At 43.4% G+C, this 27,542-nt stretch overlaps 1 protein-coding gene across 2 annotated transcripts in view; it reads left to right on the top strand.

Moving 5' to 3' along the window:
* The first annotated feature begins 10,971 nt into the window (after window positions 1-10,971).
* VWA8 (von Willebrand factor A domain containing 8) overlaps window positions 10,972-27,542 on the top strand; it is a 348,614-nt gene continuing 332,043 nt past the window's right edge. The window contains exons 1-4 of one of the 2 annotated variants that reach the window (XM_075591071.1): window positions 10,972-11,462; window positions 18,063-18,140; window positions 24,550-24,680; window positions 25,691-25,801. In XM_075591071.1, the coding sequence (XP_075447186.1) occupies window positions 11,318-11,462; window positions 18,063-18,140; window positions 24,550-24,680; window positions 25,691-25,801 (465 nt within the window). In that variant the 5' untranslated portion in view covers window positions 10,972-11,317. The remainder of the gene's footprint in view (window positions 11,463-18,062; window positions 18,141-24,549; window positions 24,681-25,690; window positions 25,802-27,542) is intronic. The other variant, XM_075591073.1, reaches the window with a different exon arrangement.

The raw sequence follows: 27,542 nt of genomic DNA, 5'->3' as shown, positions 1-27,542 counted from the left end.
CAGTATGTACCTGGCAGATACCTGGAATGCGCCGCTCCTCACCTCTGACAAGCCCCGTTGCATTTGCCTTCCCAGCCTGGGTTCATGCCTGGCTGACGGGCGGCTGATCTGTTAAATGATAATGATTAGGATTTAATAGGCTGCAATGCTTCGCGTGTCTACCAGATGGCATAAATTCATGAATTGTAATGCAGTATATATATATATATATATATACTGTGCAGTATTGCAGCCAGCGGGAATAAAATGCTTCAATCCCTGCCTGGAAAATACCTCAATGCACTCGGGCAGAAAACAGTCACAAACCTCAATACACCCGGGTATACCCGAATTCGTGGGACTAGCCGAGCTCGAATAAAATGTGTCGCCAGTGTTAGCTGTTTGGCACAGGAGAGCTGAGGTACCCGCGATGAAGTGGGGGAAGATAGGCAGACTTTTGGGGATTCCTCCGGTTCTTCTTCATGGTGACAGCGCCTCCAGACATAGGGGGCTTCAGCAAGGCTGATGGCGGTCCCCGCTATGACAGTCCTTACTCATAATACTTCCTTCCACACAGACTGCCGCGGAGCCAGAAGTATAAATGAGAAGGGATCTTTATTATAGCAGCCACTGCGATGTTGTTACGGCGAATGCTTTAGTTGATAAGGTAGATCCCTGGCTTCTGGATGGTACTGGCCTGCTGGTAATAGTGAGGCCTCTCAGGGTTGAATTAGTGCCTCAGCCCATGAGCACGTCTCTCTCTTCCAGCCGGGAGAAGAGCTCAGAGCTCCTACCCCATGAAGGGATAGTTTGGAACACCAATCACAGATAGGGTTGCCAGGTGGCTTCTCCAAAAAAACTGGACTCAATGGTCAAAGGTGCGTCAGGTCACTAGGACCAGGGAGGAAAATACTGGACACATACATGTCCAGTATTTAAGTACCTCTCAATTTTTACTGGACATTGTATCCAAATACAGGACAGTCCAGTTCAATACCGGACACCTGGAAACCCTAATCACAGACTGAAGGACCCACCCCTAAGAGGCTGAACTAAGAGCAGGCCCCCCAATAGAGTGGGCCCCCAGGCTTTGCCCGGGCTATAGCTACCCCCTTGCTTCAACGTCCAATTTTAGAGGAGCAGCATCGGGAGACAGATGTCTCCCAGCAGCACTAACACCCCCCCCCCCCCCCCCGGCCAAAACCGCCACTCCCCGGCAGCATCGGTGCACCATCACTCCCCCCCGCAGCACACCGGCCCCCCCGCAGCACACCGGCCCTCCCCCAACGTGGCACAGGCCACCGCAGCACTGATTTCCCCCCCCCCCGTGCAGGGACCGGGCCGTTCAGCACCCTACGCAGCCGCCGTCCCATGCAGCACAGGGCTGTCCCGCCACCCCCGCAGCATCGCCCCCCCCAGCATCGGCCCCCCGCATCACCGGCACATAGCCCCCCCCCCCCCGCAAGCCACCGGCCTGACCATCATTCCCAAGGAGATCATCCCCAAGGTAAATATATATATATATTGGTGGTGTGGGGGTATTTTTAAATGTATTGGGGGGTGTGGGGTAATTTTTAAATGTATTGGGGGTGTGGGGGTAAATTTTAAATGTATTGGGGGTGTGGGGTTAATTTTTAAATGTATTGGGGGTGTGGGGGTAATTTTTAAATGTATTGGGGGTGTGGGGGTAATTTTTAAATGTATTGGGGGTAATTTTTAAGTGTATGTGTGTGTGTGTGTGTGTGTGTGTGTGTGTGTATATATATGTATGTGTGTGTGTGTGTGTATATATATTGTGACAAACGCCCCTCTTTTGTAGTGCTGACGTCTGTCTGGGTTCTTCCCGACACAGTCTTCTAGGGTTAATTATACAACAAACAGGATCATGCAAAGTATTATGCTGCTTAACTCAGGCTTCTGCCTGCTTTATTTTCATCCAAGTAAGGTACTGCAGCTTTAACATGTGAAGGTTAGAGGTACTCAGATACTTTCATTCAGCAGTTCACATATTTCAGTGTTACCATATTTCCCACACTGTTATTTCAAGAAATAAAACCAAAATCATATAAGCAAAATCCTATCCCTTTCAGGGATCTAACTACACATCAGAATCAGTCTCTCTAACAGCTGCTGGCCAACTAAACTGGTTCCCCAGCTTAAAACAATGCTCTCTCATTTAAGGTCACAAGATACAGTACAGTCTTTTAGCAACAGCAGTAACCATTTGTTTTGTCTTATCTGTTCGTGGAGTCCAGGCAAATCCTCTGGTACTGTGATACGTGGAGGGGCCGTCAACCCCGATACTGGATGCAGGGGAGCAGCGACACCCCCAGCCCCCAGGCTCCAAGGAGAGAGAGAGAAATGCAAAACCTCTCTGCTCTAAATACCTGTGCATGTGATTAGAAGAGCAGGTGAGGGAGAACTAGAGCCATTGTAATCTGTGGTCTGGATTTTCCATCCAGCTGCCTGAGTTAATGGGAAGCTGTGGAACGGATCATTTGTAACTATTCCTGCACTTTCTGCTTTAAAATGGGGCAGAAAGCTGCCTAACATCTTTGGACTATGTCACAATATATATATATATATATATATATATATATATATATATATATATATATATTATGTGTATATATATATATATATATATATATATATATATATATATATATATATGTGTGTGTATATATATATATATATTGGGTAGGTGTTTTTTTTGTATGCATTTGGGGGGGTTGTATATATTTGGGGGGTGGGGATTTTTTTGTATGTATTCGGGGGTGGGAAGTTTTTTGGTATATATCTTGTGGGGGGAATTGTGTGAGGGGAGGACGGAATGAGTGAGCGTGGGGTAATTGACTGAGGGAGAGGAGAGAGGGGGCTAGTGAGAAGCAGGGGAGAGAAATACATGCAAGCGGGAGGGTGAGATGGAAAGAAGAGAAATACATGGGAAGGGGGGAGGAAAGAGATGGGATCTCGTGAAATGGGGGGTTGGGGGGCGGGCAATACTGCTGACACGGGGGGGGGGGCCCTGCTTAAAATATTTGTCCCAGGCCCCACGATTTCTGTTGGCAGCGGGGGACAGATGGTACTGGTGTCCCGGGCCCTGTGAGTTAGGGGGTCCAGCCGTGCCCCTCGATAAATCCCGTCACCCCGGGGTGACGGGATTTAGCCCGCTTGCGATGCGCCAGGCAGCGTGCGACTCTGTAAAAGAAAAAAAAACCTCCCCCCTCTCCTGATTGGTGGCGCTTGTTTGCTCGCTGCCACGATTTTTTTTTGGCCCGCAGCAAGCTCTATACGAGCTTGCAAAGCGATGCCCGCCCCTTCCTGCGTGGAGCATGTGGTGAGTACTGCTCCATGCCTTTCTTGCTTCCCCTTCTCCAATTCCCCCCCCCCACCCAGATCCGATCCCACCCCCCCTTGTTCTGATTTCCACCCCTGGCTCCGATTCACCCCCCTAGCTGTATGTGAGAGTGTCTGTGTGTGTCTGTGTGAGAGAGTGGGTGTCTGTGTGAGAGAGTTGGTGTCTGAGAGAGTGAGAGTGGGTGTCTGAGAGAGTGAGAGTGGGTGAGAGAGTGAGAGTGTGAGAGGGGGTGAAAGTGAGTGAGAGTGAGAGGGGGTGAGAGAGTGAGAGGGGGTGTCTGAGGGAGGGTGAGAGGGGGTGTCTGAGGGAGGGTGAGAGGGGGGGTGAGAGGGGGTGTCTGAGAGAGGGTGAGAGGGGGTGTCTGAGAGAGGGAGAGAGGGGGTGTCTGAAAGAGGGTGAGGGGGTGTCTGAGAGAGGGGATATCTGAGAGAGGGGGTGTCTGAGAGGGAGAGAGGGGGAGTCTGAGAGAGGGAGAGAGGAGGTGTCTGAGAGAGGGTGAGAGGGGGTGTCTGAGAGAGGGTGAGAGGGGGTGTCTGAGAGAGGGTGAGAGGGGGTGTCTGAGAGAGGGAGTGTCTGAGAGAGGGAGAGAGGGGGAGTCTGGGAGGGAGAGAGGGGGTGTCAGAGTGAGTGTCTGAGAGAGTGAGAGAGGGGGTGTCTGATAGTGAGAGAGGGGGTGTCTGAGAGTGAGAGAGGGTGTGTCTGAGAGTGAGAGAGGGGGTGTGTGAGAGAGGGGGTGTCTGAGGGAGTGAGAGAGGGGGTGTCTGAGAGAGTGAGAGAGGGGGTGTCTGTAAGAGTGATAAAGGGGGTGTCTGAGAGAGGGGGTGTCTGAGAGCGTGAGAGAGGGGGTGTCTGAGAGAGTGAGTGTGTGTGTGTCTGAGAGAGTGAGAGTGTGTGTGTGTCTGAGAGAGTGTGTCTGAGAGTGAGTGTGTGTGTGTCTGAGAGAGTGAGAGTGTGTGTCTGAGAAAGTGTGTGTCTGAGAGAGACACCAACTGCGCACTGCAACTATTAGGTATGTATATACACCTTTGTTTTCACTTTGGGCGCCGTGGAAAAATCCTGATCGCCTTAGGGAGCCTTGAACCAAAAAAGTTTGGGAACCACTGAATTAGAGTATTAGTGATTACTTGATAAATGTGATGCAGTCAGGAGACTTTGATAAATAACCCCAAACCCCAGATTTGATAAATCCTTGGAAAAATCAAGCTCTAAAACGGATTACCTGAAGTATGTTGAATTTACTTCTACTATGCACTATATAATAGTTACATATGCCGTTTCTTTGCAACATATATACTGTATGTACAGTACTGCCACATTACATAATTTCCATTTTTGCTATTCAGTTATTCATCATGTGTTCATGATGGGGGGGGGGGGGGGGGAGTATTTCCCAAGTAGTCTTTACAGTATAATGTTAATGTAACCATCCTTGCCGGAGCATACATTGAGTTGGAAATATATACATGGCAATGCTCAGTGTTTCAGTTTTTCAAGGTGCTGGGTGTGGATATGCAGATAGAAAAATGAATGTTATAATAATACAATAACTTTTATACTACAAACAAAAGTTTTATTCACATCCATTAGATGCTTACCATAGAACAGACAGACTTCAGACATGTAACTGGTGTTAAACAATGTGGTTACTCTGTGCTTCTTCCCCTGGTAGCTCTCACTCCTACAATGGGGAGGTACATATGCTTGTTTCTCTTAGTATTGATTATATTGTCAATCTCCTTCATGGCATCAATAATGCCCCATCTCAAGTGGAAATACACTCTGTTCTTGGTGATCAGTATCCCATCACTATGTACTGCCTACCTTGTCCATGCATATTGGATCAGGAGTTTACTTGGGACCTTCCGGTGGGGCTGATTGGATTATGCTCTAGAGCTTCTACTATGAGAACTCCCTATTGAGCACATGCTTTCTCCTCTTCTGGCCAGAGACCAATATTGGGCCATTACTATGGGATCTAACTATAAAGGTACGTTCCTTAACTGAAAACAATAAATGGTGGCAGGACATCCTTAATACACATAACTATATACAAAATAAACTGAATACCAGTTGGTCCAGATGGGCCAATGATTCAGAGAAGGTCCCAAGATAGCATGCACTCAATATGAAAACAGAGAATGGGTATTGGCTGAAATGGTAAGTTTATAACACAGTGACAAGAGACCCCAGGTACCACAAGTTCCAAAATATATCCCTTAAGGTATACGTGGCTGTGGCGCCCTCCACACTCGCCAAAAGAAGAAATCTCAGAGAGGTGATGGCAAAACAAAGAGACCGCAAAATTAAATACAGATGGACATTTCCCTTTGGACATGTGGTAATTAAAAATGGAAGACACCAGATACTCAGGAACCCGGATGAAGGCAAAGCCTTCCTCAATCATCTAGGCCTGGGTCCCCATACCCCTGGACCCGTCTCAGGAAGTGTGGGGGTTTACCAATCTTGGATCCATCTCGGTCAACGGTTCCCTTGGGAAGATCTTCCCGCCCATACCCTACGACGAACAAAACACTCAACACTGGGGCCCCACGCTGAGTAGCGGGTCCAGATTAATAAAAAAAACATCTGTTAAAGGACTATATCCCCAAATGTCAATCTAAATTTCCTAGTCTTAAATAATCTGAGGCCGTACCCAAAGATTTGGTGTGGTGAGAGTAAATACAAATGTATTTTATGTTGATATATTATGCTACGTCTATGGGCTCAAAGTTAATACAAGGTAACTAAAGGTGTACAAGTGAAGTCTAAGCTCACGATTTGATTATAGTTTAATCTTATCCTTATGTAACGCTGTTTCCCCCACCCTCTGGGAGATTCTGCCATTACATGATGTATGATGGTGCATACCTGCTGGCTCACAGTAGATCTGAGTCTCCGCCGGTGTTGTTGGGGAGACCAGGACAGGCTTCTGAGGTACATTTCTGTTCTCTATCTCTTTAGGTGCAGCGCCTCCATCTGCTTCCCTAGCAGAACCAGGGGAATGGTATCATTCACTCTCCCCCAAGGGGAAGAGGAACAAAAGGTGCCAATGCACAGACACCTCTGTGTGTACCAGCCTCTCTCAAGTGTGGAGAGGCACTGAAACAAGTTAGTGGTGCAGCCCCTTAAGTACAAGGGAAGAGGGCACCAGGTCTGAACCCAGGATTCGGCAGAACACAGGCCTAGTCCCACCTCCTCCCCTGTCACTCAAGGGAGCTGCTTCGCTGGAGAAACCCCAGGATTGGTCCTGTCACTACCTGCACTGTTACCAGGGCTTACATGACAGGGAGGGCAGACTGGTAGTCAAAACCAGGCATGGCTACACTTACAATAAGCTCAAGGCCCAAAGTCGCTCAGGAGATGGAGCTCGAGCAGCCAGACCAGCTGACTCTTGGCTACTACCCCCCCCCCCCCCACTGTCTGTGTCCCCAAAGACACAGTTGCCCTTGTTATTTTCTTTGTTCTCCCTCACCCCAGATTTTTTTCCCATGGGCAGGTGAGTGTTAGGAACGTCGCATGGGAGACACATCCATGCTCACTCTTTTTTCTTTTCCAGTTTCACCCCCCCCCCCCTGCTTTTGTTGAGTACAATAAAGGGTCAGCAATACATATATGGATAGGCTCGTTGAGTCTGTAGCTCCTTAGGACCAATTATGTGTATCTGCTAGGAACTGATCGGAAGTTTTCCTCCTCCCCCATAACTGTTACCTATCACAAACTTATACAAGGATCCAGCTTCCCTAGAGACGGCTCCCAGCACAGATTTAGAAATTGCTCCAAAATGCTCACGGACACTAAGTTTATACTAGGTCAAGTATTATGAAGTGTTAACCTATTACTCTGCTCCCCCCCCCCCCTTGCCCTCACTGTTTCTTTTATGTATCCACCCCCCCCCCATACCCACGCTCTAATGTTTTATTTCTGTATGTCTATGCTTGAAAACGCAATAAAAAATTTAAGTCGGAAATTGTAAGTTTATTAGATATTAGGTACTAGAATAATCACCCCAAGAATGAAACGTAAAATGTAAGTGTAGCCCTGTCTAGTTTGGGCTATCAGTCTGCCCTCCTCCTGGCAGTAATCCCTGGTAAGGGCAGGTGCCAGGAGTAATCATGGGTTTTCCCCACCTCTCTGCAGCTCAGTGAGTCACAGAGAAGGTAGGTAATCAGGCCTGGTGTCCAATCAGGGGCAAGGGGGGGAACAGGGTTACATAAGAATTTAAAAATATTTTATTAGGTCAAAGTATAAAATACAAAAAATGTTCCAAGAGGAACACCAGCGCTGCGTAGTACTGACAGGTGATATGTAGGTAACAGCCAATGCTATGTCTGTATATATAAACAAACAGTATGGTGAAGACAAGAATTTTCATAAGAGAAATTGGATTGAACCAAATGAACAAAACCTCGTACTTATATTAACTAGTAGTCCCCAAAGTAGGGGAGGATATGGGGAGAGGAAGTGAATGTGCTGTGCTACATTAATAATATATAACTTAAATACTGTACATTTTCCCAATGTATGAATGTTAACTTTCAGGATCCAAATAAATTCTGAGTGATCTTGGCCCCACAAATATGCTTAACTGTTTATTTGTATACCTTATGCAGCGCTGCACACAGAATCATTCAAGTGCATATCCCTTACCCTGCAGAATCTCAAATCTAATTGTGGGTGTCTTGCACAGACCTGTATATTCAAAAACAAATTATTGCATCCTGGGATTGCTTCATTTCTTGCCATTTCCCCAGCCGCTGCTTTGTCTCATCTGATATTTTCTTATCCTTTGGAGAATAGAGCCATTGTATGTATGTATATGTGTATACTGTGTGTATATATATATATATATATATATATATATATATATATAAAAAATATATATATAGCCATGGCTGGTTTTGGCTATACGTCTGCCCTTCCTGGTATGTACAGGTAGTGTCAGGCCAATCTTGGGTTTACCCACCCTCTGCAGCTTCCTTGAGTTGCAGGAGTGGAGGTGTGACAGGGTCTGTGTGTTGCCTAAATTTAGGTAGTTGTAGTCTGCCAGCAGAGAGAGCACAAGTGAGGGAAGTGTGCTGTCTATAACCCTACGGGGTGGGGTTAATCAAACAGTCCCACTAAGGGGCTTGGATAAGGCCTAAGGACATATCTGACCCAGAGACCATCAAGAAGCATGGAATCCAAAGAGTATTCACTGTATGTACTGTCTGCAGTGGATGCCAATAAAGACTCCTGTTCAATTTACTCTGGCCTGAGGGTGCAGTTACTCGGGGAGAGGATGAAAGTGTTCTATCATGGGGACTGCATCCAGCACTCCTGGAACCTGTGGTAGCACAAAGAGAAAGAACCACAAAGCCACAACTAAAGCCTGTCCTGTTTCCCTACAACATAGCGGAACCTCAGCATCTCCTGGACACCAACAGGTACTTGCACCAACAGACACCTGTAGAAAGGGCAGATCTCCCAGAGGGGGGAAGAAGCGCTACATAAACATACACACACACACACACACACACACACACACACACGAGACCTTAACAAAACAGAGTAGTGCATTCTCCATCGTATAGGTCAAATTAATTGTATATTAAAAAAGGTTTAAAATGAGATATACAGAGATTCAAAACAAACGGTGCACAGCTGCTGAAAACAAATGAGGGCTGAAGTAGTCTACTAAAATATTTATTGGCACATGAATAAAAACTGAGAAACCAGCAAGTCTCTCTAGTGCGTTTCGTGCTTGGTAGCGCTGTATCAAAATTAGATATACTCAAACATAGGATGTAAAATCACTTTGCTAAGTGATAACTGGTGTTAACAGCCATCAGTGCTGAAATATTTTTATTTTTTTTACTATATTCTTAAATCGAGTGATGTAGCCTACATGCTACTTGTCATTCTCAGGTGTTTGTCAGAACAGTAATGTGCTTCTTTCTCACGTCACTAGAGGCGAATATCACAGACAGTTTACACAAGTCCTCCTTGGGAAATGCCCAAAGCGTTTCGTTACGTATTATGACTTCCTCAGTGGTATTCTCTCCCATTTCATCCCGAAATGTATATATCAGCCCTTTAACACATAAAGTATAACTTGAAGAAATTACACTAGATCCCTATCACAACTGCACTCAAGGTGTGCAATAATACAACATAATTTCAGACTTAATCCCAATATTCTTAATGTTGCAACTTGATATATGGTGGATCTAAATAAACACTTTAGTAGGAATAGCCAACTGACAAGAGTACTAAAACATCTATAACTTTCTATTGTCACTGATACAGTAATCAGAGATATCCAGAGACACCTATATGTATCATACTTACCTGAGTTCAGGTTATCCAATAGTGTCCTGTATTGTATCGCCTATCCTGGGGCTTTTTATGATTCACTGTATATATATAAACCTCACATGCTTCGTTGTTTAATATTATCGTTAATTAAATTGTATTATTTTCATAGACAGTTATAGATGTTTTAGTATTCTTGTCAGTTGGCTATTCCTGCTAAAGTGTTTATTTAGAACCATGTATCAAGTTGCAACATTAAGAATATTTGGATTCTATGATTTATTAAGTCTGAAATTATGTTGTATTATTACACACCTTGAGTGCAGTTGTGATAGGGATCTAGTGTAATTTCTTCAAGTTACACTTTATGCGTTACAGGTTCCCTGTGTCCCTATGCACTGGTGGAATATTAATTAACTGTTCTAATAGGCTGAGTGGTCGGTCATCTATAGTGGTTATTATATCAACCCTTGCCATGGTGACGTGACTCATAACATGGTGGCCTGGCCAGCACATTAGAGATCAATCCCGGCAGGTGCCCCAAACCTGTGAAGATGGATGGCTACAGGCTAAAAGACCATCTTGTTGCAGGCAAATAATGGCTGACTAGTGTGTTTCTGTGTATTCATAACACACACAGGCTGCATGTCACAGTATACATAACACACAGGCTGCATGTCACAGTATACATAACACACACACGCTGCATGTCACAGTATACATAACAAGCACACAGACATACATATCACAGTATACATATAGCAAATATTCCTGTATGCTCATTTGCATGTCTTAGGCAGGTCTGCAACACCACCTTTCACCATTATCACCCAGCACACAGCACTTACACTGCAGCAAGGGATCTGGGAAATTACATGCAAATGGGCACACAGTGTCACCTTTTGCTTCAAAACCATGTTTAACATGGTTCCCTATAGGCTTAAGCTTGCTGCATGGTCACAGCTTTAAGCACAGCCAGGGTTAAGATGCATAGCCAGAAAACCCACATACATACATACATACAGGCTGCATATCACAGTATACACACACACACACACACACGCTGCATGTCACAGTATACATCACACTCACTGCATGCCACAGTGTACATCAGACACACACGCTGCATGTCACAGTATACATCACACACACATGCTTGTGCTGCATGTCACAGTATAACTAACACACACACACACACACACACACACACACACACACACACACACACACACACACACACACACACACACACACACACACACACACACACACACACACACACACACACACACACACACACACACACGTCACAGATCACTCTCTCACCTAGATGTGGGGAAGGTTACGTGGGGAAGTGTTTCCGGTCGGAATTTGTGCTTCACTCATCTCCTTCCCCTGCAGCACATGAACCGGGGACACAATCACACAGCCAGTGGAGGACACTCACAATGACACAGTAAGAAAGCTTGGGAGCACACACACAGTGTCACTGCCCCTGCACACAGACACTATTACTTTCACACATATAGTGTCACTATCCCTGACACACAAGGTCCCTCTCACACTGTGGCACTATCACTGACACAGACACTGTCACACACACTGTGCCACTATCACTGACACACACACACAGTATCACAGTATCACAGTGCCTGTCTCTGTGCCCGGGCCCCAGTGCTGCTCCCCATGCAGTCCCTGCTCCGCCTGCCTCCCCCGGGGCGTCTCCCCGCCTCCTCTCTGCGAAGGGTCCGGTGTCTCCTCAACCAGCTGCTGAACCGCCGGGGAGCAGCCCCCCAGCCCACTCTCACCAGGGGCCACAGCACATCCACAGGTACAATACACAGAGCTCAGGCAGATATTGTACAGAGAGCACACAATGCACAGGCAGGTATAGTACAGAGGGCACAGAATATAGGGGGCACAGGCAGGTATATAGTACAGAGGGCACAGAATATAGGGGGCACAGGCAGGTATAGTACAGAGGGCACAGAATATAGGGGGCACAGGCAGGTATAGTACAGAGAGCACACCATGCACAGGCAGGTATAGTACAGAGGGTACAGAATATAGGGGGCACAGGCAGGTATAATATAGAGAACACAGAATAAAGAGGGCACAGGCAGGTATAGTACAGAGAGCACAGAATAAAGAGGGCACAGGCAGGTATAGTACAGAGAGCACAGAATAAAGAGGGCACAGGCAGGTACAATAAAAAGAGCACACAATACACAGCACAGGCAGGTATAGTACAGAGAGCACACAATGCACAGGCAGGTATAGTACAGAGAGCACAGAATATAGGGGGCACGGGCAGGTATAATACAGAGAACACAGAATAAAGAGGGCACAGGCAGGTATAGTACAGAGAGCACAGAATAAAGAGGGCACAGGCAGGTACAATAAAAAGAGCACACAATACACAGCACAGGCAGGTATAGTACAGAGAGCACACAATGCACAGGCAGGTATAGTACAGAGAGCACAGAATAAAGAGGGCACAGGCAGGTATAGTACAGAGAGCACAGAATATAGAGGGCACAGGCAGGTATAGTTCAGAGCGCACAGAATATAGAGGGCACAGGCAGGTATAGTACAGAGAGCACAGAATAAAGAGGGCACAGGCAGGTATAGTACAGAGAGCACAGAATATAGAGGGCACAGGCAGGTATAATACATAGAACACAGAATAAAGAGGGCACAGGCAGGTATAATACATAGAACACAGAATAAAGAGGGCACAGGCAGGTATAGTACAGAGAGCACAGAATATAGAGGGCACAGGCAGGTACAATAAAAAGAGCACACAATACACAGAGCACAGGCAGGTTTAATAGACTGGTACAGTACAGAAAACATACAATACAGATAGCACAGACCGGTGTAATGTAGAGAGCATAGACGGGTACCGTACAGAGAGTACACAATACACAGAGTGTAGGCAGGTACAGTACAGAGAGCATAGTCGGATAGAGAAGGAGCGGCTCAGTGAGTAAAGACACTGACTGGCACTGAGAGTTTGAAGCAGGGGAGCCTGGTTCAATTCCTGGTGTCGGCTAGTCACTTTATCTCCCTGTGCCTCAGGCGCCAAAAAATAGATTGCGAGCTCCAAGCAGGGACCTCAGCCTCTGTAAAGCGTACAACTAGCAGCGCTATACAAGAACATGCTATTATTATTATACACGTTGCTCAGCCGTGGTGAAAGCGGTGTTGGGGGCAGCTAATGTGAGTGATCCTGAGGATTAGTATTACAACTAGTGCTAGGGACTAGTGATGCAAGTAGAGAAACCTGTTGTTGTTTAGTCAGCTTTCCATTTACAATGCAAAAAAACACAAATCTTGGAGGGCAAATGATGTGAAAAGGGGAAAACAAAGGAAGAAAAATAGTGCAACACTGGTAATGTGGATAACTAGAAATTAACTAATGTTAATCCCACTCACATGGTGTCCAATTAAAACAAGCATTTCAGAGGAAAGACCTCTGCATGCAAACAGCAGAACTCTTGAAATAATCCTTAATGCAATAAAAGACAAGAAAATTGTGCGATATTTATATTTTACTCATGTAAATGTAATGTAGAATGCACTTACAAAATGGAAAAAAAAATAAAGGCGGTATGACCACCCAGGGGCCATGTGTGCATTTCAAAGATGTCCTGGAGTTCACGCCAACAACCCCCGTTCTTGCCTCTCCTCCCATGTACACGCAAGCGACGTCACCTGTGGAAATGGTCGCCGCTACTTATCACACGGAGCTATGAGCCTGGAGAAGTAGATGTTTCTTATGAGTGGTTGGTCCGCTGCTCTCCTGGGCAAATGCCCAACGCGTTTCGTTTGTGCGGAACTTTCTCAGGGGCTATGTTAACATGAGGTGTCCATGTCATATATATATATATATATATATATATATATATATGTGTATATATATATATATATATATATATATATATGTGTATATATATATATATATATGTATATATATATCCCTCCCCCTCCCCACCTTTCTTTGACACTGTCCCCCGGCTTCAAACACATTTAACACCCTACCTTATATACAGTAAATATCTGTTTTTTTTTCCCTCTCTACACTGTTTTAGCCATTGAATCCTTTGTATATCAGTATTGCTTGACCTGAAGAAGAGAGGATAACTCTCGAAAGCTTGTCCTATGACATAAATTGTTAGTCCAATAAAAAAGATATCACCTAATACTGAAGAACTCATTTATTCTGATATATATATATATATATATATATATATTATATATATATATATATATATACCACACTTATTAAGGTTATGGTGGATAAAAAAGTGACAAAAACACTCCACAGTAAAGCATACAGTATAGCAAATGGAAATATTACTGTATGTTTATTTGCATGTCTTAGACAGGTCTGCAACCCTGCCTTTCACCATTATCGCCCAGTACACAGCACTTCCACTGCAGCAAGGGATTCTGGGAAATTACATGCAAATGAGCACACAGTGCCACCTTTTGTCTCAAGCTCATATTACACGAGCAACCCTTAAGCCAATGCATGCTGCTTTAAACACAGCTTTTAAGCATAGGCTGTGTGCTCATTTGCATGTCATTTCCCAGAATCCCTTGCTGCAGTGGAAGTGCTGTATGCTGGGCGATAATGGCGAAAGACAGGGTTGCAGACCTGTCTAAGACATGCAAATGAACATACAGTAATATTTCCATTTGCTATATATATATATATAATCAAAGAAAAGACCCTGCTCTAATATAATATGTAACATAATAGAGTGGTGCTTAAGGGAATGTGCACATAGCGTAAAAAAGAAGAAAAGAATCCCTATTAATAGCACTCTACCTCTACTGATTATATAATATACAATTCATTTTATTAGTATCAATAAATTAGAGAAAAGCTCCATACAATGTTAAAACCTAAAAATAACGCGTGGACAGCAAAATAGTGGGACATTTTCAAAGTGAAACCGGCACTGCGATTATGTTGAAAACTTTGGTTTTCAGTCCCCTCCGCAGAGCACGAGTCCTCACGTTATGAATCCGTCCCACAGTACTCTTCCTAGACCTGTAGGGGCGCACAGAGGAGTAAGGTTTAGGTCCAGAACTGGTCCGAACCATATCCGTTAATGAGGCCAGCTGCTATCCTAGTTTGGCTATAAAACCCCACATATCCTGTTTGGTCTTCGCTTTTTAATCATTCTGTTTACAGGTCAGGAGTCAGGTTATTCTTTGTTCCCTAGTGCTGCATCTTTCCCTGTTTTTCTTCCCTCTGGCTCCTAGTTTGACAGATATTCAGGTACCTTTTTTATTTTTTGTCATGTATTCCCTTTGCACTATTTTGTCCCCTTGTTTATTATTGCTGTTGCAGGTAGCACTGCAGTTCCTTGCAGCTTTCCTTGGTTTCTCCTGTTATTTCCCTTAGCACTAATTGTCCCATGTTAATTTTTTAGCTACCATAGCTTTTTGGTGTAGCTCTGCACATTTTGCAGACTCTATTTAGTTTTTTCTGTCTTGTTATTTCTGTGTTACATTAAATTCTGTCACTTTTTATACTTTTCGGACTCCTGTCTTTTGTGGTTTTCCATGCTATCTCCGAGGCTTCCATACATCCTGATATCAGATTTGGCAGCCTCAATATAAATCTATCCAGGTGAAACTTTGATGATAAAGTTCCAAATTATAGTGCGCTCACTGGTGCAGTAACAAACAACATAGTGGACATATAAACACTGAACATAGAAACATTTTAATAAAGAGAATAAAAGAGAGGGGAACCAATAGAGTAAAATGTTTCAAATAAAATATATTTGTATGAAAACAATGGTCTCACTCTCAGATTACAAGTTCTTTAAGGCAAGGTATAGTCTCCCGAGTCGGGTGTTTCTGCTCTCCTGTCCAGGTCATGCAGCTCGGGTTCCTGGACTAAGGCCAGGTCCCTGCTGCACGGAGAAGAACCACCCCTCAATGGGGCCGGGCCTGCTTGCTGCCTTGGCCGGCGCTTTGTGCAAACAGATTTCCCTGAAGACAGGAAATCTGTGCTCACAACTTGCGATGGAATGCTGGCAACACCCCCCCGGCCGTTCAACCAATGAGGGCGAACCTGCCGGGTGACGTCGTGGCCACGCCCCCCACCACGCTCCCCCGCCTTTCCCCTGCAGCTCATTGCAGTCCGGGGATCTCGGCTGCATGCTCCGCCAGCCAGGCATGCACGCTTGCAGCGCCGACACAGGAGCCTAAGTCGAGCAGCAGCCTCTCACTCGCAGCACCCTGATGAAGCTAACATAGATTGATGAAATGCGTACGAGTAGGTACATGTCTGACCGGAGGGACAATTCCAGTTCTCTGCACGTCACCTGCATACGTCATCTGAGCGGCGCATGCGCATAGAGCTGCAACGTTTGAGAGGTTTGGAACGCACTGGGGATGTGTACACTGAGAGGGCGTCGAAGCTGCATCTCAAACACTGTTGGACACTATTTATTCCGCTGTCACATTTCTTGATTTCACATGTGATTATCATACATTGTTAATTGATATTAGCATAGATATTAGTGTAGGCTAAGTAGCGCTAAGAGTAGTTTTAATTTTGTATTTGAAACATCTGATCACTTGTTCTCCATCATAAAATGGGGAGGGTGTTGAATTCCTGGAAATTCAAACTGGAAGGCAACTATTGTCAATCGTCTAGTAGTAAGAGGTACTCTTTTGACCCATGCTCGTCTCTAGCAGTTGCTCCTCCCATGGATATCTCCCTTTTACTCCTCTAACTGGTCTTTGCTCCAACCTGACTTTTCTCTGTGGCTTTGCCCAGCATGATGTGTTGATGTGGATCTTGAGGGTTAACTCATATCAAATGGGAACCATGCTCCTCACACTAAAGGTAGAGACCCTCTCATGAAGCTACAGTAGGTGATGTTGGGAAATGCCTCAGGGTGTTTCCTTTGGTCTGACCCTCCCATTTCGGAATGCCATGGGGAAAATATATTTTTGATGGACAATTATTAAAAGTGTTACTTGTTTTTAATTTTGATGAACTGTAAAATCCTTTTGACCACTGCCACAGCTTTTCTATGTTTGCTGTGCTACGCTGGTTGCAGAAAATGCTAAGGGCAGGTGCTCTCTGATACTCCTGGGGATAGACATAGAGGTCAGCGATGTTCCCTGAATACCTGATGATCTCTGCCTCCTCACATTTCCACTCTCAAAGCATCATGCTTATCTCGTGTCCTTTTAGCTCGTTATACTTCTGTTTTTGTTCTCTCCAGGAAACAGAATGAGACATTTTCATTGTTATAGATGTTGGCATTTGGTAATTTCCTTTTAAGTTACATTGAAGACTTTTATTTTACTCTGTTAGTCTTTACATGACATAATATAATACATGAGAAAAAAAAAGCTTTAGACACAAAGTATGATTGTATATATTGCATACTATTCAATGTATTCCCAATATTTTCAAGCGACAATAAATTCATCATTTAGTAGCATCAACTTAACATTACTTTAAAATAAAATTGAGACAAAATATATTTGTACCTAAAAATAAATGAGGCAGCAATTACTTGGCCAAATATATAAACTAAAAGAGTGTAAAGTAGCGTCTAGACAGCATCTGCGGTGGACTTATTGATAATTTACTGTCATGTTGTCAGCATTTCGGCTCCCACAACGGATTTTTCAAGACAACTAGGACAAGCGCATTCACTCAGAATAGATACAGAGAGAGGTGGGCTGGATGCTGCGGGGAAACTGTTATTGGTGCCTAGCAAGTTGTCATGGTAACTAAACGACGGAGCACAAAAAATGCTCGGAAGGAGCACAAAATATAGTGAAAAGATTCTGAACACAAAATAACATGGGTCAGAAGGATGTTACCAAGTGTACAAAAAACACGAAAAGACACGTAAATATAATAACAGTGTACTTGCTAGCAAAAAGAACTAACCTAATTGTTACAAAGTAAAGTGCAAAAATAGATGTTTATTTTACCTTTTTACCTGTGTGTGCATTACCTCCGTTAACCTTTTCAGCTCAATGCTTTATAGACCTATATAGCACAGAATAGGTTCCATCTGAGCTTTGTGTTAGTTACACGTAATACAGTTTGTGTAACATGACATAGCATAGGGTTATGAAGCAGATGGACTCATATTCCTTCACGATAGTTCAATTAATTATTATTTATGGTGGGCTAGTCTGGCTAGAATAAGCAGCATTTTTTATCCGTATTTAATCACTTTAACTACCCTGAGGGAATTAAAATGTGCAAATATTTTGTGTGTCAGATTGTTTGATGGAATCCCGACTCCTAAGAAGTTTTGTGGCTTACAGTTTTGGACATTAGTGAAGCTTGTAAGTGGAATAATTCATCTTTTGATTTGAGATAACGTATCAGTCTATTTATATTGTGCTATTTGTCCCACTTATCTTACAGGTGACACTGTTAATATTGGAGATGTATCCTATAAACTGAAGCTGGCAAAGAATCCGGAACTCGTGCCGCAAAACTACAGTAAGTAATTGTTGCTGTTTTAGTTTGGATATATTGCACGTCCTAATTCCATTTGTTTCACACTCTTTTTAGCAACTACGTATTTCACTTTATTACTTTGACTGTTGTGCTCAGACGCTGTGTTATCTGCTTGCACATTCTCGCTGTACCTGCAGGGATTTACACTGGCAGTACCTTCGTTCTTTACACTATAATTCTAACAGCATTTCTCCAAGACCACAGAGCCCTGTAGATGGATGCCACTTTCACTGGGATACGCTGCAGACACTCACAAAAGAGAAAATAGCCACAATGTCAGTATAAAAATCATACTAGCTAACACTGATGGGTCATGATGCTGCTGACTAGAGCAGCAGAGCCATGAGAAGCCACAAGTGTTAGGGGGTGAGTGAAAATAAATAATGTATTAGTGGATACCGATCATACAGTCTGGCGATGCCTAGATCTATTTGTTTGGATTCAAATCACTTATTCCATTTATAAACTAGGTTTTGTTATATTAGGTCTTGGTGATATCACAAAGTTTTTGTGTGCTACCTACATTGTGAAGCTTTAGTGTTATTGGTTGGATGTACTTGGGTTCTCTATAGGGTGGTAAATAATAATGACAATAATGTGGTAAATATTATTGTTTGTCGTTTTTGTACATTTGCTAGGTATTTTACAGTATGTCCTTCTGAAATCCCTGGTTGGTTGTGTGCTCACCTCCTTCTCCTGCTCATTGTCTACGACATTGGCCTACGTGACGCAGCCTTTTTCAGGTTTACAGCCTACGTTTCCAACAGCTCTTTCAGTGTTTCTTTCTCTTGTATCGCTCCCTCTATCTGTTGGGGTTCCACAAGGCTCTGTCCCTGGCCCTCTGCTATTCTCACTCTACACGTCTTCTCTTGGTGAACTTATACCATCCTTTGGCTCTCAGTATCATCTCTATGCCAATGATACCCAAATTTACATCTCCTCCCCTGCTCACCTCATCTTTCAAGGAAGCCTACCTGGCATACCCCTAACATCTTTCACCCCCCTCTCCCCTCCAATTCTCTTACTCTATAAGGACCTGCTGTGCATCTGAACCAAACTCCATGCTAACACACCCTAACATTCACACCCCTAAATCTAAATAATATCACCGGTGCGGCTGAGGCATACACCTTCCCACAACGAGCAGCCACTTTACCTTTTGTTTCAACATTGTCCCTTATTCCCTATAAATCAGTGGTTTCCAACCTTTTGTTGGTTAAGGAACTCTATAATTATATTGTGAAATTCTGTGGAACCCAAACCCTTTCTAATAGCGAGTGTGATATCAGATGCATTGTAAAGAACCTTAACCCCCTCTAATAGCGCGTCTGAGATCAGATTCATTGTAAGGAGCCCCAACCCTCTCTAATAGCGCGTCTGAGATCAGATGCATTGTAAGGAGCTCCAACCCTTGTTAATAGCTTATATCAGATGCATTGTAAGGAACCCCAACCCTCTCTAATAGCGTGTTTAAGATCCTATGTATTGTAAGGTACCCCGACCCTCTCTATGGGGCCTATTCTATAAACTTTGATAACTAAGTCATCAAGCTTTTTGAGCACTTCCCGAACAATTTTGCGTAGGTAGCTATTCAGAAAGCTTCGATAGCATGCCGAACATGTTCGGTAAGTGCTCCTTCCCGAGCGGTGGCGCTGCGACTCAGACACACTGAGCGGAAGCTCAAAAAGAGCTCAAACTCGCATTTTTCTGAAATCGCCCTATTCTAGTAGCTTCGATAATCTCAGCAGGACTGAAAATAGCGCTCCCACCACATCAAAGGTGGCGGGATGGGATTTGGGATGGAATTTGTGGAAGGATTTACTGCATCGGATTGAAGTCTTCGGAGCTGACCCACATTAATACCATCTCTGTAGACCCCCTGCTTCCATCTTATGTAATAAAAATAACATTTACACATAGCTTCATTACCTTAGCGGCTAACCACTAAGGTAATTAAGGGGTTAAATTTCAGTGCCCGGTTTATTGGGGGTACAGGAGGTGGGTGAAGGTGGTATTTGGCCCATGGGGGTGTTTATGCAGGAGGAGGAGTTAACCCTTTCATAACCTTAGCGGTTACTAACCTTAGAGTTATCCACTCCCGCTACACACCCGTTAGTCATAAACACCCACCATGGGCCAAATACCTCCTTCACCCATCGCTTCTACCCCCACCAACCCCACTCCCCTCACACATAAAATACGGTAATGGTAAAAATCCCTATTACCCAGATATGGATTATAGCTTATTTGTCCATTAAAAATACAACATTAAGCAGCCAGAATAAAGTAAATTAAAGTTCTACTTACCTCTGCCAGGATGAAGACTGTCCTGGTCTTCCTCCCCATTGTTCATGGCCAGCAAAATTACAATAAAAATCAAACTACTGGCCACTAACCCATTAATTACTAACCACTATAGTTATTTAGGGGTTAACTCCCACCCCCCGCTACCCATCCGGTAGGCCTAATCACACTCCCCAAGGCAACTACCCCCACTTCCCTCCCCCTCTACCCATTGGTTGGCACAGTAGTTTGTCACTCTAGCAATGAATGGACAAGCTACAAATAAAAAACAAACACTGAATAAATTACATTGCAATACAAAAAACATTTGCCAATGAACCAATTGATTGGCACAGTGGTAAACTATGTCCATAATATGTGCATGGTTTGCCACTATGGCAATGAATGGGCAAGCTAATTTTTATATATATATTGGGGCAAGCTTAATTCAGCCAGTTGCCACTATATAAAAAAGGCATTGTTGTGATTTGGTATACAGCTTTATACTGCTTTATCCTCAATGTTATATATGTTTCACCTTGCACCTTTATGCATCAAGCACTTTGCTCCAGTTTGTGACCCACGTACATCAGCTTGGGATTTGGGGAACGTCAGAAGGGGGAAGTAACACGATGCACAAATTAGGAGATATGTCAAACTGTGCGTCACTCTTTCTTCCTTAAATCTGTGCCAAGTTTAATGTGGCGTATCTTCCTGGCTTCTAACAATCGCCACCAGATGCAATAAACAGTCTCTTACGTTTGATGCAGCTGGGCACCAAAAAGTACACTTTCTCTGCTCCGAAATATCCTCAATACATTGCCCCATGTCATCATTGCTGCATTATACCAACCAGGGATTTCGGTAACATTTATTCATAAACATAGTAAACATGATAATTAATGTGTTTGAGGGATGATCCTATTAGCAAATAGTGTACAACAAAAATATTTTAATTTGTTGTGAGATAAACATTTTATTTCAATCCAAATCTTCAACTGAGCAGCACAAAATGAAAAGTAACAAACACACTGGTAGACAAAAGGGTCCTGATTAAAATAGTTAAATGTTTGAGGAGTTTCTACAAAAAAAACATCACAATGTCTACAATATACAGATGTAGCAGACATTATTACCTATGTTAAGTTGAGTTAACACTCAATATAACATGTTAAACTTGTGTTATCTCCTTAACCATTGTTCCAAATAATGCTCCAGTTCCCTGTCCTTCAGGGCATTCACGGGTGCAATAATGTCAGCTACATCTGTAAAAATATGAGTAGACCATTTAAAAATGAAATTGGGCGTGAAAAAAGAAACATAGAATGTTTATGGATTAAATAGGTAGAACATGTATTGCTTAGCTTTAAATACATCTTTTAAGAGACCATTTTATGTTCCTGCAATGTGGTCTTAACTCATGTTAGAACAGAGCGCTTGTACTTGTAAAATAATTTGAAGTGATGGAGTTGAGGTGCTGTCTATGGTGCTGAAACTGCACTTCTGCAGCAGGTTAATAACAGCAGTGCTCCTGAGAAGATTAAACACACCTCCTGTGATCAGTATACAGTACTGTACGAAAGTCACACAGCAACAAACAGAAAGACAGTGGGATATGACCTCAAACATGTCATACAGTACATCAATTTGCCATAGGGGATATTGCTCACTTGTAAACCCATTCGCTGAAGAGGGTACAGTTGTATACTCCATCTTATTCATGTATTATTATTTATCTTATAGGGTATTATAAATTATACTGTATTTATCAGGTACTCAACATATTTTGTATTGCAGTGATGCAAAAGGCATTAAGAAAACATACAAGTAAAGGCACATTATTATGTACTGGTACAGTAGGTAAGGAAGTCCCCGCTACATGGAACATATAATCAAATATGTGTGGTTAAATACATTTTATGACTTTTACTGGAATGTTCATAAATTTGAATGAAGAGAACAAGTTTCTTAAATGTTACTGAGCAGTTTGGGTTCATGAGCCTTCAGTTTTGTGACATAATTGCGATTTAATCGTAACGTAATCATAGTACACTTTCAACACCTTTTGCAGCTTGGAACTCAAATAACATATCTTACTGCCAATTTTAGCAAATCAGACTGCTCAATCTTATTTTCCAAAGTGATTTACTTAATACTTTGTATCCCTGCCAAAAACTTTCCTCCCATGTACAAGCATTCAGTTCGACCAGCCTAAAATCTGCAATACGAACAAGTGGCATGTTCTGCATTGCCATTAAAATAATTATTGATTTGATTTTGTGGAGAATTTGTTATTTTAAGTCTGCCAATTCCAATGCTAGTCTGAGATGCACAATTTCTTTAATCATAGGGTAAACAGGAGGGCATTACTGAAATGCTGCATCCTGACTGGTCAACATTCTGTGCAATTGTGTGCATTAAAAGTCCACGTAAATCAACTGCAGCAGCGTTCCAGCCCCCCCTCAACAACAGCCCATAGTCCTAATCGGGGGGGGGGGGGGGGGTTCCCACAATCTGTCTGAGCTTTGCTGTGTGGGCAGGGAGGGGGGCTTGGGGAGAGGGGGGAAATGGAATGTGAAGTTGGTTGGGGGGGGAGGTGATCTTGTTGGACCAGGGATCGGGGGTTTGTCAAGAGGGGTGGAGCAGGGCATGTAGAGTAGGCACAGGGATTGAAAAAACGATGGTGGAAGGATTGTGGAGTGGGCAGGGAGGGTGATTCTGGGGTGAAGTGGGCAGGGAGGCTTGTGGAGTAGGTTGGGGGGAACTTACAAAGCACTATGGAGGGAGTAATAAAAATATATATATAATATGTCATAAATAATTAGCCTATAATAGGGCATTACTGGGCCATACATTTTCACTAAGTAACCCAGGAAAATCAGTGGTACCCCATTTTTTTAATTGTAAAAACCGTGAGGATTTTTAACTTTTTTGACAATTAACTTGTGTGCTATATTTTAGTGTACACCATTTTTTGTCTTAGCTTTGAAACTGCACATTCAGTAGATTAAAGTGATCATCAATCAAAAGGAGGCACGCTGTGGGGCTTACCGTGGCTTTAGATTGGCTCATATATCTTTTTAATGAAGGGGTTTCAATCTCTTCAGCAATGCCCTTTAATTCAGGAATTTGCCCAAGTTGAACAATACCAAATTAATTTTATTATATACATTATTATAGTAAAGGGTAAAGTTTAGCTCTTTTGTAAACTGTATGATTGTGAATTGCGTGGTTATATATATATATTTTTTTGTTGATCTCAATTTTTTTCTATATTGAGTAGTTAGATATGCCACTTTTGTCTGTTTTTTTCTTTTCAATTGTGTGGTGAACTTGCTGCATAGAGTAGCCTTGTATGTCTTTCGAGGTGGACTTGAAATGTCTTGATTCATTCATGTGAAAGTAGACCTCTGTTTTGTACTGAGTTTTGCTGTTATCTATGGAAGCCGAAAAGAAAATTCAGAGCGGCACAACGTTTGTCCGGAAGACCTTCGCATTGTCCCCATCCAAGGAGTGGAGATTACAAGAAAATATAGTCTGTAGAAGTAGGATACAGATTTTTGTAATTGTTAAATTCTCTACATAATACTTCTTGGATGTCCCATATGAAAATTTCCAATAACGTGGAATATTTTTTGTGAACCAGGCATATTGACGTTTATGGCTGTCATAACTATTTCCAAAGTATAATATACAGCTATAATATTGTCTTCCACTATAAAGAATCCTTCATTTTTTACTCAAATGTGACAGGGAAGAGTGTGAGATTGTTACACCCTGTTTCTTTTGTATAAGATGATGCTTGGAGCGCTCAGGTAAAACCTTTGTCCGATTCAGTCTCTTTTTGGAATGGTTACATACACACTATTGTCTTAATACAGTAATTATAAGAGTAGACTTGTGTTGGTATGACAGAGCGTCTGAAACAAGTACAGTATATCTTTCTGAAGCAGTCAAGCAGCATTCTGTGCAGATTAAAGATAACATAGCTAAATAAAATCACTGTTTGTCCCAAGATATACTTTGTGTCACTAGGCTTTGGGCTATGCCTTCTTGTAACAAATGCCTATGGAAAAATCAGAGATACCCTTTCTGTATTTCTCTATAGTTCCTGATCCTTTATGCCAGACAGTAGTACAACATCTGAGATGGATAATGCAAAAAGATCTCCTGGGACAAGATATCTTTCTCATCGGTCCTCCTGGACCATTAAGACGATCTATTGCTATGCAATATTTGGTAAGTTCAGCTGCTATGTTTTTTCTCTTGTGTTAATCTTTCTGTACAACCGGTATTTCCATTTGTAAAAAAAAATCTAAAATATGCAGGGGAAAAAGCATTTGTTAAAAAGTTTGTAAAGGGTCGTAAGGGTTTAATAGGAAATGAGAAAAGGTATATTGAACATTCCAGACCTTATTAATGTCCTGCAATATTTGCATCATCGGCTGCAGGCTGCACGTTTAATCCTATAGCTGTCTCTCTTTGCCTTCACTAAGCTACAATGGAAAGAAAAGCCACTCTCATGTAGTTCTTTGCCAAACACACTCCTTCCTGTTCATGGCTTTTTATCTTTAAATGGAAGGGGGGGGGGTTGAGGGCAGAGAGCATTGACGTTTGATGTCCTTTGGAGCAGAAACCGTAATGTTGGTGGATCAATCAGACGCTCCACTAAGAATACAAATCCTTCTTCTAACACAGCAGTGCGCAAACTGGGGGGTACGCCCCCCTGGTGAGGCGCTAGATTTTCTGGGGAGGGTGGTGCTGCAGTTATAAAGGTCCCGAGCTCTCCCCCAAGCCATTTAAAATAAATGCCGGGGGACCGCGCGAGGCCTCTATAACAGGCTTACCTTCCTTTCCAGCAACGCGTCTTCATGGTAACCCAGTGTCAAATGGCGCACGGGGTCATGTGACGGCACGTTACCATGGCAACATGATGTCACATGGCCCCGTGCGTCATTTGATGCCGGAGCCGAGCAGGTGGGGCGCGCAAGGCGCCGAAGAGAGCAGGCAGGGGTGCGCACGGGGAAAAGATTGCGCACCCTTGTTCTAACATACTGTACCTAAGCTCCGAACATAAAATCATGGGCCAAATATCCAACAGGAGCCATACACGAACTAAAGTAAAACTTTTTTTTATACATAATAATGTAATTGAAAGGGAAATATGGTAGCCTGATTAACACATATATATAATTCATTAGTTTGAGTTCAGCTTTGCTTGTGAAATAACTTCACACTTCTTATTGCAGGAGCTAACTAAGCGTGAGGTAGAATATATTGCTCTGTCCAGAGACACAACAGAAGCTGATCTCAAGCAGAGGAGAGAAATACGAGCTGGAACTGCTTTTTACATTGATCAGGCAAGTTGTTATCGCACTATATTGCTCACACAGATTGAAATGACAACTGCTTGCTAATTTATTCTCGCATGAAACACGGGTGCAGGTGTAAATTGGATAACTGTGAAATAGAAATACAGGTGGTTCTCGCTATCCGTCATCCTTCGGAACGGATTATCCAACGCGTCATAATGAATCTCGCTGAACACACTATCGGACGTCGGAACGGATTATCCGACCCTCACCGCCGCGGAATAACGTTGGATTCGCAATCCGACGTTTTGCTATCTGACGGCGGATAACGGGTTTTTCGTTAACCCTCTTGCCTCATACATTCGACTGCTGATTGGTTCGCAAAGTGGGTGGGCCACTAATAAGGCAAGTATGTACTTTTCAACTTAACTTTATTGAAAAAAGCCTCGCCACTTTTTGAGACCGATCCGCGGAAACGGCGGGATGCGTTTCAGCGGATAACCGGGGAACGTCTGTATATTTAACTTGGCTTTCTAGTACAAAGTGCCCTCCCCTAAAGCAGCAATCCTGAGTGGAATATTTTGTATTTTTCCCGTAATTTGAACCAGGGGATAGCTGTACTATTGTTTTCAGTCAAGGGCCCCCCAATTACCGGCTCCCCCCTCCTCTCACTCTTAACATCTTAAAATCAATCTCTCGGTGCAGGGAAGGAAGAGGGTGGGCGGGGACCCGCAGGTGTCCCCAGTCTCTGACTCCTCTGCTCCCTTCTTCTCTTCCCTGCCCCCCCTTCTCCCTCCCTTTCTCTCATTCACCCCCCACTTATCCGCTTTTCCCCTAGTTTCCCTCCCCCCTCTTTCCCTCCCCCCCTCTTTCCCTCCCCCCCTCTTTCCCTCCCCCCCTCTTTCCCTCCCCCCTCTCTTTCCCCCCCCCCGTCTCTTTCCCCCCCCTCTCTTTCCCTCCCCCCTCTCTTTCCCTCCCCCCTCTCTTTCCCTCCCCCCTCTCTTTCCCTCCCCCCTCTCTTTCCCTCCCCCCTCTCTTTGCCCGTCCCTCCCCTCTTACCTTTCTCCCCTCTCTGCCTCACTAGATTAGTGATTTGAGAGGATATAGGTCAATAGTTACTCTCTGTTCGTCTTCCTCTCTCTCCGGGGTTTTAAATACCTCAGGGTTTATATTTCTAATCTTGTTTGTATTTTTGATTTAAACTAACCCCACCTTTTAAGACATACAAGCATGGCAATACTTCACCTTATCCTGGTCTAGGTGAATGCTTTGCCATACATACCTTATTTTTTTTGTTTTTAAAGTCTTCCCAATTGATGTTCCTATTCCATATATTAGATACAATGGAAAATCAACTTTATTTGAACTGGGTTTAGAATCAGGGCTACCATTGTGTGTAAATCCTCCCTTCACTGAGGTGTTGCTGTCCCAGATATTTTGAGATACTACCATGTGAGCAGATTGAGCCAGGTTCAGATAGGAGATTTTGCCTTGCTTCTCTGGCTCCCCCAATAGTGGGAATCACTGATGGCCCACTAGATGTGAAATGTGTGTAGTTTAGAAGGCTATTGACAATATCCAGATTGTGGGCTGTCAGCCTCAAAGAAATCTGTAACCTTCTTGAATTATCACTTGTGCATTACAGAGAGAGGTGACAAACAGGACCACTTAGTTGGTGGACTTTATTAAAAATGAAGATATCATGGGATGACATCTATAGTATTCTGAATAATAACCGTTACATATTTGTCATCGTTGCAAGAAGACAAATCAAATCATACCACACTCT

Source organism: Ascaphus truei, chromosome 3 (genome assembly GCF_040206685.1).
Source record: "Ascaphus truei isolate aAscTru1 chromosome 3, aAscTru1.hap1, whole genome shotgun sequence".
Taxonomy (NCBI): Eukaryota; Metazoa; Chordata; class Amphibia; order Anura; family Ascaphidae; genus Ascaphus; species Ascaphus truei.
This window is presented reverse-complemented; position numbering and strand designations above follow the sequence as displayed.